Source organism: Megalobrama amblycephala, linkage group LG16 (assembly GCF_018812025.1).
Source record: "Megalobrama amblycephala isolate DHTTF-2021 linkage group LG16, ASM1881202v1, whole genome shotgun sequence".
Classification (NCBI taxonomy): Eukaryota; Metazoa; Chordata; class Actinopteri; order Cypriniformes; family Xenocyprididae; genus Megalobrama; species Megalobrama amblycephala.
This window is the reverse complement of record NC_063059.1, coordinates 41,240,483-41,263,345: the sequence shown is the minus strand read 5'-3', so window position 1 is coordinate 41,263,345 and position 22,863 is coordinate 41,240,483. Positions and strand designations below refer to the sequence as shown.

Here is a 22,863-nt window from a genome sequence, read left to right as displayed (position 1 = left end):
CCCCCCCCACCACCTTTTTTGTTGTTAATTTTGTATTTTTTTATATTTATGCTTAAAAAACCTTTTGAGTAAGAAAGAATAAGTTCAAGATATATTCATTAAAAACAAGTCAAAATATTTTATGCAGTTTTGCTTCTCAAATAATTGCAGTGTTGATTGAGTGTTAAACACAGTGTCTCGCATTTCATGGTTTCCACATTTAGTACTTTAGTTTTTTCCCTCTCAAGTCTCTCTTTTAAGACGACATGTGACTGTAGACTTCCTGTTGAGATTTTGCACCTTCCCTGGGTTCATTAACAGACTGAAAAAGCTGAAGAGAAGAGTAGAAATCAGGAGCGTGCTGGTCAGACGCTGGTGATTCGTTTACATGACCATCATCTGACTCTGTCGCTGAGTTAAAACAACCCAACCGCTGAATTAAAACAACCCAACCGCTGAGTTAAAACAACCCAACCGCTGAATTAAAACAACCCAACCGCTGAGTTAAAACAACCCAACCGCTGAATTAAAACAACCCAACCGCTGAGTTAAAACAACCCAACCGCTGAATTAAAACAACCCAATCACTGAATTAAAACAACCCAACCGCTGAATTAAAACAACCCAATCGCTGAGTTAAAACAACCCAACCGCTGAATTAAAACAACCCAACCGCTGAATTTAAACAACCCAACCGCTGAATTAAAACAACCCAATCGCTGAATTAAAACAACCCAATCACTGAGTTAAAACAACCCAATCACTGAGTTAAAACAACCCAATCACTGAGTTAAAACAACCCAACCGCTGAGTTACAACAACCCAACCGCTGAGTTAAAACAACCCAATCACTGAATTAAAATAACCCAATCACTGAGTTAAAACAACCCAACCACTGAGTTAAAACAACCCAACCGCTGAATTAAAACAACCCAATCGCTGAATTAAAACAACCCAATCACTGAGTTAAAACAACCCAATCACTGAATTAAAACAACCCAACCGCTGAGTTAAAACAACCCAACCGCTGAGTTAAAACAACCCAACCGCTGAGTTAAAACAACCCAATCACTGAATTAAAATAACCCAACCGCTGAATTAAAACAACCCAATCACTGAATTAAAACAACCCAATCACTGAGTTAAAACAACCCAATCGCTGAGTTAAAACAACCCAACCGCTGAGTTAAAACAACCCAACCGCTGAGTTAAAACAACCCAATCACTGAATTAAAATAACCCAATCACTGAGTTAAAACAACCCAACCACTGAGTTAAAACAACCCAACCGCTGAATTAAAACAACCCAATCGCTGAATTAAAACAACCCAATCACTGAGTTAAAACAACCCAATCACTGAATTAAAACAACCCAACCGCTGAGTTAAAACAACCCAACCGCTGAGTTAAAACAACCCAATCACTGAATTAAAATAACCCAACCGCTGAATTAAAACAACCCAATCACTGAATTAAAACAACCCAATCACTGAGTTAAAACAACCCAATCGCTGAATTAAAACAACCCAACCGCTGAGTTAAAACAACCCAACCGCTGAGTTAAAACAACCCAATCACTGAATTAAAATAACCCAATCACTGAGTTAAAACAACCCAACCGCTGAATTAAAACAACCCAATCGCTGAATTAAAACAACCCAATCACTGAATTAAAACAACCCAACCGCTGAATTAAAACAACCCAATCGCTGAGTTAAAACAACCCAACCGCTGAATTAAAACAACCCAACCGCTGAATTTAAACAACCCAACCGCTGAGTTAAAACAACCCAATCGCTGAATTAAAACAACCCAATCACTGAGTTAAAACAACCCAATCACTGAGTTAAAACAACCCAACCGCTGAGTTAAAACAACCCAACCGCTGAGTTAAAACAACCCAATCACTGAATTAAAACAACCCAACCGCTGAATTAAAACAACCCAATCGCTGAATTAAAACAACCCAACCGCTGAATTAAAACAACCCAATCGCTGAATTAAAACAACCCAACCGCTGAATTAAAACAATCCAACCACTGAATTTAAACAACCCAATCGCTGAATTAAAACAACCCAATCGCTGAATTAAAACAACCCAATCACTGAGTTAAAACAACCCAACTGCTGAGTTAAAACAACCCAACCGCTTAATTAAAACAACCCAACCGCTGAATTAAAACAACCCAACCACTGAATTAAAACAACCCAATCGCTGAATTAAAACAACCCAATCGCTGAATTAAAACAACCCAATCGCTGAATTAAAACAACCCAATCACTGAGTTAAAACAACCCAACTGCTGAGTTAAAACAACCCAACCGCTTAATTAAAACAACCCAATCGCTGAATTAAAACAACCCAACCGCTGAATTAAAACAACCCAATCGCTGAATTAAATCGCTGGGTTTGTCCATTTTCAACCCAACTTGGGTTGTTTTTAACCCAGCATATATTATTCAGAAAGGCTGAGTAAACAAATAAGCCCGGGTCACGGCATTATTTTCTTAGGCCGTTCTAATGATTGTTTGTTTTTTGCCTGCTGTATCAGAATATAATCAAGCATCACGTTCATTATTAGCAGACTAATGAGACCGAGAAGAAAACCTGCACAATGTTGTTCATAGCATCTTTCTGAAAGCTAATTAGAGAAGTGCTGAAACACTGTCTTCTTCGTCACGTGTTTGCTATTGTAGTTATTCAGCGCTAGAGCTGATTTTACACATGAAAGGTCAAGAATTCACACCTGAACACCTCAGTTACTGCTACTAAACTGTGCTCAAATCTGATTGGATGAGCCACATCTGAAGCAGCCTTTTAAAAATAGCTGATGTAATCACACCTGTGATTCATTCTCTGGTGTAACACACACTTGGGTTCGTTTGAGACGCATTGAAGTTCACTTGCTGGAAACTCTTCTGTATCTCTTGCTCTTTCTGTTATCTTTGCCTTCACCATCCAAACTCCAGCATCTGCACAATGCCCTGTGGGTAAAGCGGCACATGTTAAAGCACACGCGTGTGGCTCGGCCTCTCGTTTTGATGGTGCGGTCTCAGACTCGAGCGGCGTGGGCTTTTGTAGGGCTTCAAACGCAGAGCGCAGGTTTATCGCCTCATCCTTTGATTCCATCCGATTTATTTTCATGAATGACTGCAGGCCAAACCTCTTTCACCTGCTACCCACACACACACTTACCTATATACAGCTCTGTGAAGATCACCTGAACACACACACATGCACATACACTTACCTGCCTGTAACTCTCTATATGACCTGAGCACACAAACACACACACACACACACACACACACACACACACACACACACACACACACACACACACACACACACCCTGCCCCAACTGTTTCAACCTAACACGCACAACAAACGATCTTCTGCACTAATTAACCCAGAGCTGCACAGGCCAGGACACAACAGCTGCTCGTTACACAAGCACAAAACACACACACACACATAAATATAAAAACGCACATGCTATCTGACAAATTCAAATGATTTTATTTCATTTCTAATCCACTTCATTGGTTTACACTGTTATCTCATTACCACAGTTTGTTTAGAGAATTGGGTGCTAAACAATGTTATTTTAGTATTATTTGTATTTTTAAAAATTTGAATATTTCTAATTAGCTTTTATTTTTATATTTTCAGGTTTCATTTTAATTTTAGTTTAAGTTTTCGTAATTGTTTTAGTGCTTTTGTACTTTTTTCCAATATTTCTATTTAGCTTTAGCTTATTTTTATTTCAGTTTTAGTTTAGTAATTTCAAATGTGGCATGTCCAATAAGATTTCAGAGTCATAGAGATAAATGAGGTGTGAATTCTTGTGTATTTCAATTTTATCTGTAGTAATTCTATTACTTCAGCTTCAACTTCTAATTTTTGTAAGTTTTTCATCTAATATTTATATTTTATTTCAGCTTTATTTCAATTTTTGATTTTTTTTTTTATAGTTTTATGCCAAATTTACATTGTGAAGGTGGCAAGAAGTGCTTCTGAAGTGGCATTTAGGGGCCTCTTTACACAGCAGACTTAAGGCTGATCTGTGCCTGCTCAAAATTCTGTGTAAAGACATAATGCTGCATAAAAGCCAGACCAAATTATGCTTGCTCTAGTCCCTAGTGTCAAAGTATACAGTTGAAATTGCTGTGTAAAGCATTTATGCCACCTCTGAGCAGCATTAAAAAAGTCTGATGTTTAATGCTGCTCAGAGGTGGCATAAATGCATTTACACAACAATTTTATTAACAATCATATTACATATTATACTAGTGGCTGAGGTAGGTCAGAGCAGGCATAATTTACTCTGGCTTTTATGCTGCATTATGTCTTTACATTGAGCAGGCACAGAGCAGCCTTAACTTGTCTTGCATTTAGTTTACAGTAACAACGCTGTCTCTAAAAAATGATGCTTTCAGATTCCAAATTTAAGCTGGTACTGAAGCGCTTCTGAAGTGGCATTTAAGTGTCTTTACACAGACTATTTAATGCTGCTCAGAGGTGGCATAAATGCATTTGCACAGCAATTTCAACTGTATACTTTAACACTAGTAACTGAGGTGGATCAGAGCAGGCATAATTTACTCTGGCTTTTATGCTGCATTATGTCTTTACATTGAGCAGGCACAGAGCAGCCTTAACTTGTCTTGCATTTAGTTTACAGTAACAACACGGTCTCTAAAAAATTATGCTTTCAGATTCCAAATTTAAGGTGGTACTGAAGCGCTTCTGAAGTGGCATTTAGGTGTCTAATTCTGTTTAGAGGTGGCATTACACCACCTGGGGCTGAGGTGGGTCAGAGCAGGCATAATTTTGTCTGGCTTTTATGCTGCATTGCATATTTACACAGAATTTTGAGCTGGCACAGAGCAGCCTTAACTTGTCTGTGTAAAGATGCCTTTAGTTTACGATAACAAAAATGTTGCTAAAAAATTATGCTTTCAGACTTCAAATTTGCACTGCAAAGGTGGCACAGAAGCGCTTCTGAAGTGGCATTTAGTGTCTTTACACAGACTGTTTAATGCTGCTCAGAGGTGGCATAAATGCATTTGCACAGCAATTTCAACTGTATACTTTAACACTAGTAACTGAGGTGGGTCAGAGCAGGCATAATTTTGTCTGGCTTTTATGCTGCATCGCATATTTACACAGAATTTTGAGCAGGCACAGAGCAGCCTTAACTTGTCTGTGTAAAGATGCCTTTAGTTTACGATAACAAAAATGTTAAAAAATTATGCTTTCAGACTTCAAATTTGGCAAGTGGCATTTAGGTGTCTTTACACAGACTGTTTAATGCTGCTCAGAGGTGGCATAAATGCATTTACACAAAAATCTCAACTGTATACTTAAACACTATCGGCTGAGGTGGGTCAGAGCAGGCATAATTTGGTCTGGCTTTTATGCAGCATTATGTCTCTACACAAAATTTTAAGCAGGCACAGAGCAGCCTTAACTCAGCCTTGTTAAGAAGCCTTATTTAGTGAATTCCCCCTCAGACTATGGGAGTGTTCAGAATGGCATCATACCTACTAATGCCAAATTTATACTGAAAAGGTGGCACAGAGGCGCTTCTGAAGTGGCATTTAAGTGTCTTTACACAGACTGTTTAATGCTGCTCAGAGGTGGCATAAATGCATTTGCACAGCAATTTCAACTGTATACTTTAACACTAGGAACTGAGGTGGATCAGAGCAGGTATAATTTAGTCTGGCTTTTATGCTGCATTGCATCTTTACACCGAATTTTGAGCAGGCACAGAGCAGCCTTAACTTGACAATGTAAAGATGCCTTTAGTTTACGATAACAACAATGTTGCTTAAAAAAATATGATGCTTTCAGACTTTAAATTTCACTGCAAAGGTGGCACAGAAGCGCTTCTGAAGTAACATTTAGGTGCCTTAACATAGACCGTTTAATGCTGCTCAGAGTCGGCATAAATGCATTTACACTTAAACTGTATACTGTAATACTAGGGGCTGGAGTGGGTCAGAGCAGGCATATTTTAGCCTGGTTTTATGCTGCATTGCATCTTTACACTAAATTTTGAGCAGGCACAGAGCAGCCTGAACTCGGCTGTGTAAAGATGCCTTTACTGTGCGAAGGATACAATATTTCAATACCTAAACGACTAACACATACTAATATCTATTGCATTTGTCAAAACGTGCAGTATGTTACAGAACACACTACAATACTGTATCCAACAATGCATTGCACTCAACATGACCCTCTATTCCAGTTTAAAGACTGAAAAAGTGTTTTAATGGTTTCCTTTCGACTTCCAAACATTAAGACATTTAATGCAAAATTGGATTAAAAATGCAAGTATTTATAATCAAGGTCATGTGCTAACAGTGTAAACATTTTGAATTTGTTTAGCATCAGTGGAAGTGCATGATTTTAGCTATCATTTACTACTTTCACATTTGCCCGTTGTATCCCAGCATGCTCTGTGCTTTGCATAGGTGAGGGATTTATACCGACGTGTCTTTAGCATATGTCGAGCTTATCATAAAGGATGGACCTTCTGACCTGATTCTGATCAGATCACATTCTCTTCATGTCTGTCTGTGTTTGCCGTAATCTTCTGCGTTCAGCGGCAGATTAAGACGTACAGCAGATGTACGTGTGTATACAAGCATTTCCCTCATAAATCCTTTGCTCATTTGCAAGTTCAGCAAGCGCATACATATATTCATAGTTACTATTTAAACTATATTTTATATTTATATTATATTATATTTATATTTTATTCTGTATTTCATATATAAGAATAATATTTTATTCTGTCACATTTATGCATGTTGCAAACGCATGTTTGCATGCTCACAGAGGCTGCAATATGATGCTCAATAACAGAGATGTATGACCAGGGAATATAGGGCGGGGCATGTGATACGTTAGGGGGAGGGGCTTAATGATTGACAGCTCATGATGTGGCCGGCGCCAAGTCAGTTCTTAGCGCTGATGGCCATCTGTACACAGCTGATGACCTCCTTTCGTCTCGTGGCAAACGTCCACCGAGTGTGTGGAAATCTGCTTAGTTTCCTCTCTGTGTGTTTTTTCTGTGATTTTGTCCTTATTAAAATGATTCTGATCACTTAGTAAAGTAACCGCACACCTCTCCTCAACAACATATATATAAATGTATATTAGTTTTTAGTTCAGTTTTAGTTTTTGTTATTTTAACTCACGTTTACATCAAGTTTTTATTATTTTATTTCACTTATATTTAACATGTATATTCAAGTAAAGAAAACATTTTTTATGGTTAACTATAATAACCCTGCTGTGAGCACTAGTGATGCATGACTTAGAAAACAGCACTAATAGGGGCTCATCCATAATGTGCACTACTGAGACACTGAGATGAAGAATTAGGCGACTGATAACATGCATTAGAGCAACACTCATTTGTCTTTCTGTCATGTATACCTATACATCACTCCCATCTTTTCCTATTACACAGCTCATATCACACACACACACACACACACACACACACACACACACACACACACACACACACACACTGGCTGCGGGGCTTGTCTTGATTCATCTCAGCTGAAGTGCTGCCTGTTCATTTGTGTGTAAGAAGCCCAGAGTCCATGAGAGCATCATTTACTGGTGCTCAAAACACTGTCACTGTGAGCGTGTGTGTGTGTGATGTTACAGCGGCCTCTCGAAGGTCTCTGAAACTCCCATGATCACACACACACACACACACACACACACACACACACACACACACACACACACACTGTGTCTCAGAGTGAAGCAGGTTCCTTTGAATGTGGCGGATCACAGGAGCTTCTAACAAAGATCAAAGTCCTTTAAAAATGCTTTATACTCTCTCTGTGTGTGTGTGTGTGTGTGTGTGTGTGTGTGTGTGTGTGTTGAATATTGCACGAGCAGCTCTTCTTCTACACGAGTGTTTGATGGCCATGATAACGTCCAGAGAGTGACTAAAGCTGTGCTCAGAATGCTGCATGTTTTAACTTTTTCAATAATTGATGATTTAGAAAAGAAAAATGCATCCTCAATCAGTTCTTAATTATACCTTTCAGCACTCGCTTTTAACATCAGACTACAAAGTTTTCTTTATTTCTGGTCATATTGTGAAAGATTCACCAATATTCTAAAGAATATTAATGTTTGTATTCTGTAATAACTTGCTCCACCCAGGGTTTTTATTGTTAATTAAAAATAAAACCATAAAAAAAAATAATTAATTACTTGAAATAAACTGAATATATATATATATATATATATATATATATATATATATATATATATATATATAAATTCAATAATTTTGTGTTTAATGCAGAAGATTTCCTCTTTTTTTTTCCTCTCTGCAATTTTCTGCATTTAATTAATCTGGAACATACTACGGAAGAGGATTAGGGACAAGCAATAATAAAAAAATAAAACAGTCTCGAGATTAAAGTTGTTAAATTCCGAGAAAAAAGTCGAAATAAAATGTTGAGAATAAACTCGTTAAATTACAAGAAAAAACTCGCTAAATTTCGAGAAAAAAATCGAAATAAAATGTTGAGAATAAACTCGTTAAATTACGAGAAAAAACTCGTTAAATTTCGAGAAAAAAGTCGAAATAAAATGTTGAGAATAAACTCGTTAAATTACAAGAAAAAAGTCAAAAAAAAAATGTTGAGAATAAACTCGTTAAATTACAAGAAAAAACTCGCTAAATTTCGAGAAAAAAGTCGAAATACAATGTTGAGAATAAACTTGTTAAATTACGAGAAAAAAGTCGAAAAAAAAATGTTGAGAATAAACTTGTTAAATTACGAGAAAAAACTCGTTAAATTTCGAGAAAAAAGTCGAAATAAAATGTTGAGAATAAACTTGTTAAATTACGAGAAAAAAGTCGGAAAAAAAATGTTGAGAATAAACTTGTTAAATTACGAGAAAAAACTCGCTATATTTCGAGAAAAAAGTCGAGATAAAATGTTGAGAATAAACTCATTAAATTACGAGAAAAAACTCGTTAAATTTCAAGAAAAAAGTCGAGATAAAATGTTGAGAATAAACTCATTAAATTACGAGAAAAAACTCGTTAAATTTCGAGAAAAAAGTCGAAATACAATGTTGAGAATAAACTCATTAAATTACAAGAAAAAACTCGCTAAATTTCGAGAAAAAAGTCGAAATACAATGTTGAGAATAAACTCATTAAATTACGAGAAAAAACTCGATAAATTTCGAGAAAAAAGTCAAAATACAATGTTGAGAATAAACTCATTAAATTACGAGAAAAAACTCGTTAAATTTCGAGAAAAAAGTCGAGATAAAATGTTGAGAATAAACTCATTAAATTACGAGAAAAAACTCGTTAAATTTCAAGAAAAAAGTCGAGATAAAATGTTGAGAATAAACTCGTTAAATTACGAGAAAAAAGTCGAAATACAATGTTGAGAATAAACTCATTAAATTACGAGAAAAAACTCGTTAAATTTCAAGAAAAAAGTCGAGATAAAATGTTGAGAATAAACTCATTAAATTACGAGAAAAAACTCGTTATATTTCGAGAAAAAAGTCGAGATAAAATGTTGAGAAAAAACTCGTTAAATTACAAGAAAAAACTCGCTAAATTTCGAGAAAAAAGTCAAAATACAATGTTGAGAATAAACTCATTAAATTACAAGAAAAAACTCGCTAAATTTCGAGAAAAAAGTCGAAATAAAATGTTGAGAAAAAACTCGTTAAATTACAAGAAAAAACTCGCTAAATTTCGAGAAAAAAGTCGAAATAAAATGTTGAGAAAAAACTCGTTAAATTACAAGAAAAAAGTCGAAATACAATGTTGAGAATAAACTCATTAAATTACGAGAAAAAACTCGTTATATTTCGAGAAAAAAGTCGAAATAAAATGTTGAGAATAAACTCGTTAAATTATGAGAAAAAAGTCGAAAAAAATGTTGAGAATAAACTCATTAAATTACGAGAAAAAACTCGTTAAATTTCAAGAAAAAAGTCGAGATAAAATGTTGAGAATAAACTCATTAAATTACGAGAAAAAACTCGTTAAATTTCGAGAAAAAACTTGTTACATTTCGAGAAAAAAGTCAAGATAAAATGTTGAGAATAAATTCGTTAAATTACGAGAAAAAAGTTGTTAAATTACAAGAACAAATTCTTTAAATTACGAGAAAAAAGTCAAGATAAAATGTTGAGAAAAAAGTCATTAAATTACGAGAAAAAAGTTGTTAAATTACGAGAACAAATCCGTTAAATTGCGAGAAAAAAGTCATTAAATTACGAGAAAAATGTTGTTAAATTACGAGAAAAAAGTTGTTAAATTACGAGAACAAATCCGTTAAATTGCGAGAAAAAAGTCATTAAATTACGAGAAAAATGTTGTTAAATTACGAGAACAAATTCGTTAAATTACGAGAATAAATTCATTAATTTAATGACTATTCTCAACATTTTATCTCTACTTTTTTCTCGAAAATTTAACGAGTTTTTTCTCGTAATTTAACAAATCCCGAGATGGTTTTATTTTTTTATTATTGCTTGGCCCTAATCCTCTTCCGTAACATACAGACTTCATTCAAACTTTGTTAAAGTTTTACCCTTGGGTCTTCTTCACCTGTTTTAAAAAATTACATATTTAAATTAAAGTTCAAATTACAGATTAAAATCTTCCAGTGACTTGCATTGTTAAAATATTCAGCTTCAAAATCGAACTACTTCCACTGAGAGTGATGATGTCGCTGTAATATTTGCATACTGATTTGTGATTGGTCACTGTCTTCGGCCTGCTCACTTGGTGCTTAAAAGACAATTAATATTCAGAAAATATTATCGATCTAACTGAATAATGACACTATTGTCTTCTGTAGAGCTGCTGTACCGCTGATGATGAATTTTGCAGCATTAACTGCAAATTATTTTCCTGTTTAATACTGTAAAGCTGCTTTGAAACAGTCTGTTATTTAGTTGTACATGTTGTCTTGACTTGCTCTTTCTTGCATTTATTTGATAAGTGCACACATGAAAACTGAGTGAAAACCTGAAGTCATTAATATCTTGTTATTTGTGTGTGTGTTTGTTGACAGGTGATCATCTATCAGGGAGGGCAGGTCTTCAGTTTAGCCAATCACATGAACGGGCGTGTGGGTTTCGTGGCCACTATGCCCAGCACAAGTGCCTCAATCTTCATCAATAACACACAGCTGTCTGACACGGGGACGTACCAGTGCCTGGTCAATAACCTCCCTGACCGCGGGGGGCGCAATATAGGAGTCATCGGCCTCACTGTGCTGGGTGAGTCACGCACGTGATACTCTTAGGCCGTGTCCCAAATGGCACCCTAAACACTCGCGGCCTTCCTATGAGTCTGAGACGTAATGCCGCTTCGACTGTCGGGAAGATGTCTGCTGCGGAGCTCACTTCAGTGCGGCTCGGCACAAGTGTGCATCAAGGGCGCATATCTAGATAAAACTGACAAACGGGACACCCTACGGTCTCGTGAACTCAACGGACACACGCACACGGCAGCCATTGAAAGTCCACAAGACCAAAAGTGCTATGAAGTGTGCCATTTGGGACAGGGCTTTAGTCTGTCTGCTGTTCATGTGTGTGTGTGACGCATGCTTGAACCTTCTACATTTGCATGATGTGTAGTATGCAGCAAAGCACACTGCATGGATTACTGCATCCCACAATGCAATGTGCTGAACTTGACCTACAGTGCAATGAATGAACCGGAGAGCATTTTCAACCACAATTATAAATATCTCTTTTTTTACTTGTTTTATCATCATTTTTCACACAAAATTTGATTGAATAAGCTACGTCCGAAACAGTGTTATTTTAGTATTTTTTATATACTATTATAGTTTTTATTTATATTTTGAATTAGCATTTATTTTTATATTTTATATCAGTTTTTAATTTTAGTTTAATTTTTAGTAATTTTGTATTGTGCTTTGTTAGGTTATTTATTATGGGTTTACATATATATATATATATATATATATTTATATATTATTTGACGATAATAACCTTTGTCTGAAATTGCATATTGAGTATGTAATAGAAATTGCATGCATGAAAAGTATGCATGAATTGTCATGTGACCACAATTTTAATATCTCTTTCTTTACTTGTTTTATATATATATATATATATATATATATATATATTACACAAAATTGGATTAAATGAGCTATGAAACAGTGTTATTTTAGTATTATTTATATACTATTATAGTTTTTAATTTATGTTTTTGAATTAACATTTATTTTTATATATTTTATATCTGTTTTCATTTTAATTTGTTTAATTTTTTGTAATTTTGTATTATGTTTTCTTAAGTTTTTTTATTTTATATATATATATATATATATATATATATATATATATATTTTTTTTTTTTTTTTTTTTTTATATTACTATTTAGGTTGAATTTATTTTTAATTCAAATTTAGTTTTTTTATTATTATTATTATTATTTCTAGTTATTAATTTGAGTGATTTAACGTAAACTTGTTTTAGTTATTTCCCAAAGCAAAATTTCTCATTTTCATTAAGTTTAAGTTGAGTTATCAAATATTTTTTATTTATTTTATTTTATTGTTTAAGCTTTATTTAAATTAACTAAATGTTTTAATAGTTTTAGTTTGGGTTAATGATTAAAACCTTTGTCTGAAACTGGGAATATGTAATAGAAACTGCATGCATGAAAAGTATGTGACCTACGACAGCAGTTGCATCACTTCCATGCCATTCACAACTCCTCTCCCATTGCCTTATGGGATAGAAGAGTGTTGGACACATCTGGGTATTTCTCATGTAGTGTTCCATAAAAGCTGAAGATATACTCTTCACACAGACTGCACAGTTTGTGCGTAGTTTTGAACACAGGGTCAGTGTTTTTCTGAGGATATCCGGGCATCACTTCACTGATTAAATTATGAATATAATACGGTTATGAGACAATGGCGTTTATCATTGCATAATGTGTACTGTTTCACATACTATTTTTTGTACACTAACCTGACGTTACAAAATATGAATATTGTCGGTTTTGTGACAAACTGCTTAAAGCATCTACCAAATGCAGAAATGTAAATGTAAACAGACATTTTCTCACAGGTCTATGGGCATTAAGATGGCCAAAAATCCGTCCACTTAGACAGCTTATGCAAAGCACACAAGTATATGAGTGTCAAGGTTTGAAATTAATGGTTTGGGGCAAAAAAATGGCACCAAAATTCAATATAAAGGCGCAAAAAATGTCCCTATACAATTAAACTAAATCTACCACTGCTGTCGCAATTAAAGTGAAATGTGAAAATGAATAAATCAAAATCAAGCCCCGCCCTACATTTGTTCTTGTTTGCGAACAATTTCGTCACAAATAGTGATGAAAAAACTAGCACAACTTCCGTTTCATGCCGCCTGCATTGATTTGATCTTTATTTCTCTCTCTGCAGTTCCTCCGTCCATCCCGTCCTGTCGTATTCAGGGTTCTCTGGACGTGGGCAGTGATGTGATGCTGTTGTGCGGTTCGGACGAGGGCATCCCCACGCCCACCTATGCCTGGGAAAAGCTGGAGTCGGTGCCCAAACTGCCCCACAATGCCATGCAAGGTACTAAACCCCTGCCCGTGGGGATTCCGTTTTGCCCCACATTCTCCGGTAAATCTGCAGCTCTTGACTCATGGTGTGGCGTGACCTCTGCCCGCCCCGGTCACCCGTGTGTGTGTGTGTGTGTGTGTGTTTTGAGTCCGGTGAGGTGACTTGACCCGCTCTCTCCGAACGATGTGACGGCTTTAGAATACGGCTACAGAATCACCACAGACTGTGATTTATTACCGTCAAAATCATCAATTCTATTTACTTTCATAATACATGTTTCTGGCCCTGTGGAAATGGTTCCCTGTTCTGTTCAATACTCAAATTCTCCATAAATTATTTTTTATATAATCGTTCTGCCATGCAAACGTCATTTAAAGAGGTCATATGATGAAAACAAGCTCTTTTTGTAATAATAAGAGTTTGATGCGACATATAATATTCAAAACACCTCCACATTCACCCACAAGTGTTATTTTATATATATATATATATATATATATATATATATACACTGCGTTCCAAATTATTATGCAAGTGACATATCAGTAAGATTTCAGTACAATAAACATTCAGATTTTAGTTTTTCTAAGAAAATGTTTGTTCGTTTATTTATCCATGTTTTTTTAGATAACTGGTGTCAATCTCAGACAAAATAATTTGCCAGGTCTATGGAAACCCTACTTAGAGGTTGTTCCACATTATTAAGCAAGTCACAGTTCTCATGCAATATGGGGAGGAAGAAAGATCTTTCTGAAGATGAAAAGCATGAAATGGTGCAATGTTGTGCAAAAGGCATGAAAACAACTAATATTGCGTGAAACTGAATGGAGATTATCGAATTATCATAAGATTTGTGAGTGATTTAGAGCACAGCAGAACTCGGTCAGATAAAGGCTTATTGAGGAAAGTTCCTGTCAAGAATATGTATTGTATTAAAAGGGCAGCTATAAAAAAGCCAGTGTTGAGCAGCAAACAGGTATTTGAAGCTGCTGGTGTCTCTGGAGTCTCGAGAAGCTCTCCATGCAGGCTGGCAGTTGTGCGTAAAGATGCATTTTAGACACCACTAACCAAACCTCACAAAGAGAAACATTTACAGTGGGTGTAGAAATACATGAAGACTCATTTTTGAATAGATTAATTCACTGACTAATGCCGTACTACAATGGATGGTCTAAATGGATGGATTTCTGGATGGTTGGTGAATGACCACCACGTTCCAACAAGACTGTGACGTCAGCAAGGAGCTGGTGGGTGATGATTTGGGCTGGATTATTGGGAAGTGAGATGGAGGGTATTAAAATGACTTGAGGAGGATAGTGCATAATACAATGCACTATTGTACAATGCACTATGCACTATCCCATGCTGCAAAAAAACACCACAGCAATAAAACTGTTTGAAAATTTATTTCTAAAATCACTGTAAATGTTTCTCTCTGTGAGGTTTGGTTAGTGGTGTCTAAAATGCATCTTTAAGCACAACTGCCAGCCTGCATGGAGAGCTTCTCGAGACTCCAGAGACACCAGCAGCTTCAAATACCTGTTTGCTGCTCAACACTGGATTTTTTTATAGCTGCCCTTTTAATACAATAATTTTTTTTGACAGGAACTTTCCTCAATAAACCTTTATCTGACCGAGTTCTGCTGTGCTCTAAATCACTCACAAATCTTATGATAATTTGATAATCTCCATTCAGTTTCACACAATATTAGTTGTTTTCATGCCTTTTGCACAACATTGCACCATTTCATGCTTTTCATCTTCAGAAAGATCTTTCTTCCTCCCATATTGCATGAGAACTGTGACTTGCTTAATAATGTGGAACAACCTCTAAGTAGGGTTTCCATAGACCTGGCAAATTATTTTGTCTGAGATTGATACCAGTTATCTAAAAAGACACGGATAAATAAACAAACAAACATTTTCTTAGAAAAACTAAAATCTGAATGTTTATTGTACAGAAATCTTACTGATATGTCAATTGCATAATAATTTGGAACGCAGTGTATATATATATATATATATGCTTTTGTCAGTTAATAGTTAATAGTTTTATAACAATAACAACACTGTCAGGCAGAACATTTACTGAATGATTCATTGAGGAATCTTTAATTGATTCACTGATTCAATGACTCAAAAGAGTGATTTGCTCTATAGAAGGTGAATATTTATCTGATGAAATATTTCACCGCAGAACATCCTTAATAAATGATATATTTCCCAGACAGGCCTTAAAAAACCCCAATTTTAAAATCCCTTGATATTTTTTGTTTGTCAAGAACAACAACGGTCAAGTTCTTCTCTGCCAAACCTAATGAATCATTTCTATAGGATCTGGTTAGTTCACACAACACAAAGTTTAAGCACAAACTAACACTTGAATTGCTATTTCAGATGTCTGTGGATTTTATCGGTACAGTAGCCTTATTCTAAAGATGGCTGTTATATTTTTATGCTTAATAAATCAATCTGCTTTGGCCTCAAAAAGCTTTCACAGCTGTGAGAGACATTTTTACTTTCTCAAACAGGAGCAGAGATTCAGTCGTGGTGCAAAACTGTGATTGTACCGCCATCTAGAGGCGATTCGTTTGACTGCAGATTACGCTGCACTGTTCTAGAACAATGACTTTTCTTGTTTTAATGGCATTTGTTTCATTATTATGTAAATATAGAGTCTGTGTAATGTTATTGAGAAGATGTAAGGTCATATAAACGCTTAAACTTTTAGTTTTTTTAATTAAACGGTTTGAGCAAAACCAGATCAACATGCCCTAATTTTTCATAAACACCTGTTTTGTCTGCTTGTGTCATATGTTAATGTTTTGACATCAGGAGCAGAGAAGAACTTATGTGCATTGTGAGTTTATTGATTTGCATATAAACACAATATAAACAATGCGTTTCTATAATTATCTTTGTTTTATTGTGTCACATGCTATCAATCAGATGTTTGCAGTACTTCAGTGTTGTGTCTGGATTTGTGTTCCTCAGATCAGAAATTATTCATCTAATATTTATATTTCATTTTATTTCAGCTTTATTTCAGTTAATGAAATTGATTTTTAATAGTTTTAGTTAACAATAACGACACTGTCGGCCAGAACATTTACTAAACGATTCACTGTGAACTGTGATTCATTGATTCAGTGACTCAAAAGTGCAATTCACTCTATGGACGGTCAATATTTAGCTGATGAAATATTACAGAGCAGAACATACTTAAAAATTGTGTATTTACAGAAATTTCCATGACTTCCCAGCTAACAGTGAATGTTCCCAGAACGTTCTTTCAAGGTTCTCTCAAAGTTAGCACAAAAATAATAAATAAGAAGTTTTCAGTAACTCAGTGCTGCGTCTTGATTTGTGCTCTTCAGATCAGATGCAGGGTACGGTCACGCTGAGAAACATCAGCACCAGCACATCTGGACTGTATCAGTGTTCGGCGTCGAACGCCATCGGAAAGAGCACCTGCGTCCTCAACCTGCAGGTCGTGGCACGTAAGTCTGCACATTCACCCTCATACAGTAGTTCTGCAGATCATTAAACACACGCTGGAGATCTCACAGTCGTCTCTGTCTCTGCCGTGTGACAGCGCAGCCTCAGAACGTGGGCCTGATCGCAGGAACCATCGTCACTGGTATTCTAGCGCTGGTCATCTGCTCTTTACTGGTGCTGGTCACGCTCTTCTACTGGAGAAACAAGAACAAGTACGAGGAGGAGGAAATTCCCAACGAGATCAGGTGACTCTTCAGACTTCAGAATCAAATCAAGCTTGTTTGTGTGATGATTTATATATCTATAGTTAATCTAACACTACCAAAACATGAATTTAAAGTTAAAGTCATATGATGGGAAAAAAAACAAACTTTCTTGCTCTTTTGTAATAATAAAAGTGATGTGACATACTGTAACATTTACAACTGAAAGTATTATTATTGTAATATTATTTATATATTATAATATTTATTATAATTTTTAAATTACTTTTATTTCTATATTTTTTATTTTTATGTTTTATGTTTTGTATTATTCATAATTAGCTTTCATTTATTTTTATTTCAGTTTTTAATTGAGTCATTTTAGTACTTCAACTTCTATTGAGCCTCGCACATGACATGCAGGAAAAAAATAGTAAGCTAAATTGTGTGCACGATTTACTAATTTGTTCCCTCGATTTCCTAAATCATGCTCATGATTTATAAGTCGAGGGAACGAAATAGTAAATTGCGCGCACAATTGAGCAAATCGAGGGAACGAAATAGTAAATCGCGAGCATGACACACACAATTGAGCAAATCAAGGGAACGAAATAGTAAATCGCACGCACGATTGAACAAATTGAGGGAACGAAATAGTAAATCGCGAGCACGACACGCATGATTGAGCAAATCGAGGGAACGAAACTGTAAATTGAGTGCACGATTGAGCAAATCGAGGCAACGAAATAGTAAATCGAGTGCGTGATTGAGCAAATCGAGGCAACGAAATAGTAAATCGAGTGCATGATTGAGCAAATCGAGGAAACGAAATAGTAAATCGAGTGCGTGATTGAGCAAATCGAGGGAACGAAATAGTAAATTGAGTGCACGATTGAGCAAATTGAGGGAACGAAATAGTAAATCGAGTGCGTGATTGAGCAAATCGAGGGAACGGAATAGTAAATCGAGTGCACAATTGAGCAAATCAAGGGAACGAAATAGTAAATTGAGTGCACAATTGAGCAAATCGAGGGAACGAAATAGTAAATCGAGTGCACGATTGAACAAATTGAGGGAACGAAATAGTAAATCGAGTGCGTGATTGAGCAAATCGAGGGAACGGAATAGTAAATCGAGTGCACAATTGAGCAAATCAAGGGAACGAAATAGTAAATTGAGTGCACAATTGAGCAAATCGAGGGAACGAAATAGTAAATCGAGTGCACAATTGAACAAATTGAGGGAACGAAATAGTAAATCGAGTGCGTGATTGAGCAAATCAAGGCAACGAAGTAGTAAATCGCATGCACGATTGAACAAATTGGGCAACGAAATAGTAAATCACACACGATTGAACAAATCGAGGCAACAAAATAGTAAATTGGGTGCACGATTGAACAAATCGAGGGCATGAAATAGTAAATCACACACGATTGAGCAAATCGAGGCAACGAAATAGTAAATTGAGTGCACGATTGAACAAATCGAGGGAACGAAATAGTAAATCACACACACGATTGAACAAATAGAGGGAACGAAATAGTAAATCACACAAGATTAAGCAAATCGAGGCAACGAAATAGTAAATCAAGTGCACGATTGAGCAAATCGAGGGAACGAAATAGTAAATCACACATGATTGAGCAAATCGAGGGAACGAAATAGTAAATCAAGTACACGATTGAGCAAATCGAGGGAACGAAATAGTAAATCACACATGACTGAGCAAATCGAGGGAACGAAACAGTAAATTGAGTGCACGATTGAGCAAATCGAGGCAATGAAATAGTAAATCGAGTGCATGATTGAGCAAATCGAGGGAACGAAATAGTAAATCGAGTGCGTGATTGAGCAAATCGAGGGAACGAAATAGTAAATTGAGTGCACGATTGAGCAAATTGAGGGAACGAAATAGTAAATCGAGTGCGTGATTGAGCAAATCGAGGGAACGAAATAGTAAATCGAGTGCACAATTGAGCAAATCAAGGGAACGAAATAGTAAATTGAGTGCACAATTGAGCAAATCGAGGGAACGAAATAGTAAATCGAGTGCGTGATTGAGCAAATCGAGGGAACGAAATAGTAAATCGAGTGCACAATTGAGCAAATCAAGGGAACGAAATAGTAAATTGAGTGCACAATTGAGCAAATCGAGGGAACGAAATAGTAAATCGAGTGCACGATTGAACAAATCGAGGGAACGAAATAGTAAATCGAGTGCGTGATTGAGCAAATCGAGGGAACGAAATAGTAAATCGAGTGCGTGATTGAGCAAATCGAGGGAACGAAATAGTAAATCGAGTGCGTGATTGAGCAAATCGAGGGAACGAAATAGTAAATCGAGTGCACAATTGAGCAAATCGAGGGAACGAAATAGTAGATCACACACACGATTGAACAAATAGAGGGAACGAAATAGTATATTGAGTGCACGATTGAACAAATCGAGGGAACGAAATAGTATATTGAGTGCACGATTGAACAAATCGAGGGAACGAAATAGTAAATCACACACGATTGAGCAAATCGAGGGAACGAAATAGTAAATCACACACGATTGAGCAAATCGAGGGAAGGAAATAGTAAATCACACATGATTGAGCAAATCGAGGCAACGAAATAGTAAATTGAGTGCACGATTGAACAAATCGAGGGAACGAAATAGTAAATCACACATGATTGAGCAAATCGAGGGAAGGAAATAGTAAATCACACACGATTGAGCAAATCGAGGGAACGAAATAGTAAATCACACACGATTGAGCAAATCGAGGGAACGAAATAGTAAATCACACACGACTGAGCAAATCGAGGGAAGGAAATAGTAAATCACACACGATTGAGCAAATCGAGGGAACGAAATAGTAAATCACACACGATTGAGCAAATCGAGGGAACGAAATAGTAAATCACACACGATTGAGCAAATCGAGGGAACGAAATAGTAAATCACACACGATTGAGCAAATCGAGGGAACGAAATAGTAAATCACACACGATTGAGCAAATCGAGGGAACGAAATAGTAAATCACACACGATTGAGCAAATCGAGGGAACGAAATAGTAAATCACACACGATTGAGCAAATCGAGGGAAGGAAATAGTAAATCACACATGATTGAGCAAATCGAGGCAACGAAATAGTAAATTGAGTGCACGATTGAGCAAATCGAGGGAAGGAAACAGTAAATCACACGATTGAGCAAATCGAGGCAACGAAATAGTAAATCGCACGCACGATTGAGCAAATCGAGGGAACGAAATAGTAAATCACACACGATTGAGCAAATCGAGGGAAGGAAATAGTAAATCGCGTGCACGTACTTCGTGCGCACAATTTACTTTTTTTAATTGCATGTTGTGCGGCGCTCTGTAAGTTTTCTATGTATAATCAATTGTTTTTTAATACGATTACTGTTCACAATGCTTCATGGGATTGTAGTTCTTTCCCTCACTAAAGCTAAGTTAGCTACACAGTCTTGTACCTTTGCATTTTTGTCCAATTATCAAATCAAGGTTCATAATGTTGTGACTCACCTCATGGTAACGCTTTAACGAAGACTTTTGAAATTAATAGAAAAAATATGCTACTTAAAACGTGGGCAGGCACTGTTGCATTCTTTCTCATATCTGATTCTTTGCTGAATTGATTTCCTTACACAGGGAGGACGATCTCCCTCCAAAGAGATCTTCATCAGTCAAAGCGTTCCAGGCCGACGCCTCATCCTCAGAGAATGACACGCTGACATCCACCAACACCTACAACAGCCGCTACTGGCACAATCCCAAACCCAACTACGACACCAACTCCTACACGCGCTACAACGGCGACACGCGGCAGACCTTCACCGGCGGCTCTAACGCCACGGGAAACGCACCGTCGCGGCCCGCCTACACCAACGGCAGCCATACCCTGCCGCCGCCCAAGACTCTGGTGGTCACCACCAACTCCGCCCCCTCACCGCCCGTCATGACCCGCAGCAACGGCTCGCTGAGCCTGCGCCCGACCGTCACGACGACACCGGCGGTGACACACGGACAACAACACACGCACTCGTACGCCGTCAGCCAAGCCACGCTAGAGCGCATGGGCGCCGTCCCGGTCATGGTGCCAGCGCAGAGCAGAGCCGGGTCACTCGTCTGACGGAAACATGCGCATGGACGAAATAAAAACTGTTTTATAACCGAGTTCAGCTGATGCCAACTAAAACTGCTCCGTTAACATCCCCCACGCCCTTGTTTTTGATATTGCCTGGTTGCTTGTTAGTTTGTTTGTTCATTTTTTAAGTCGTGATGATAAACTGGCTTCGCTGCAGGCAGAAAAAGGGCCCTTGAGCAACAAATACACTCAAAATCACGTGATCTACTGTATTTCTCAAACCCAAGAGAAAATATCTGAATGTGCATGATGCTTAGTATGATTAGATCAATACGGCTGTTTTGTACTACAATTTTATTGCTTTTTAACACTGGAATCACAAAGGAATATATGGAAGCTTGTTTCCGCCATGGAATAAAAAAATTATAATCCCGACTTTTTTCTCACAATTGCAAGTTTATGCCTCACAATTTAGATTTTGTTTCTCACAGCAGGATTTGCTGCATTCACACCATGTCATAATTACTGTTACGAGATAACAACATGTCCTCTGTGTTTCTATAGCAACAATATCAAATGAATCTGCAGCGGTCAGGTGGTACAGTGGTCATGTGGTACAAGTCAGAGCTCAGAAAATTCTGAGTTTACAAGTTGTAATTGTGAGTTCTATGAGGACAGGAGTTTGCATCTCGCAATTCTGACCTTTTTCCCGGAATTCTGAGTTTGCATCTCGCAATTCTGACCTTTTTCCCGGAATTCTGAGTTTGCATCTTGCAATTCTGACCTTTTTCTCGGAATTCTGAGTTTGCATCTCGCAATTCTGACCTTTTTCCCGGAATTCTGAGTTTGCATCTCGCAATTCTGACCTTTTTCTCGGAATTCTGAGTTTGCATCTCGCAATTCTGACCTTTTTCCCGGAATTCTGAGTTTGCATCTCGCAATTCTGACCTTTTTCCCGGAATTCTGAGTTTGCATCTCGCAATTCTGACCTTTTTCCCGGAATTCTGAGTTTGCATCTCGCAATTCTGACCTTTTTCCCAGAATTCTGAGTTTTCATCTCGCAATTCTGACCTTTTTCTCAGAATTCTGAGTTTGCATCTCGTAATTCTGAGATTTTCTCTGAATTCTGAGTTCTCATCTCCCAATTCTGACCTTTTTCTCAGAATTCTGAGTTTGCATCTCGTAATTCTGACCTTTTTCCCGGAATTCTGAGTTCGCATCTCGCAATTCTGACCTTTTTCTCTGAATTCTGAGTTCGCATCTCGCAATTCTGACCTTTTTCTCTGAATTCTGTGTTTGCATCTCGCAATTCTGAGATTTTCTTGGAATTCTGAGTTCGCATCTCGCAATTCTGACTTTTTTTTTTTTTTTTTCGAAATTCAGAGTTAACATCTCACAATTCTGACCATTTTCTCGGAATTCTGAGTTTGCATCTCGCAATAGACCCTTTT

General features: G+C 36.7%; 1 protein-coding gene across 2 annotated transcripts in view; it reads left to right on the top strand.

Moving 5' to 3' along the window:
- igsf11 (immunoglobulin superfamily member 11) overlaps positions 1-21,847 on the top strand; it is a 126,877-nt gene extending 105,030 nt beyond the window's left edge. For both annotated transcript variants that reach the window (XM_048161122.1, XM_048161123.1), the window contains exons 3-7: positions 11,086-11,293; positions 13,468-13,623; positions 16,989-17,111; positions 17,207-17,354; positions 20,977-21,847. In XM_048161122.1, the coding sequence (XP_048017079.1) occupies positions 11,086-11,293; positions 13,468-13,623; positions 16,989-17,111; positions 17,207-17,354; positions 20,977-21,457 (1,116 nt within the window). In that variant the 3' untranslated portion in view covers positions 21,458-21,847. The remainder of the gene's footprint in view (positions 1-11,085; positions 11,294-13,467; positions 13,624-16,988; positions 17,112-17,206; positions 17,355-20,976) is intronic.
- Positions 21,848-22,863: the final 1,016 nt, after the last annotated feature.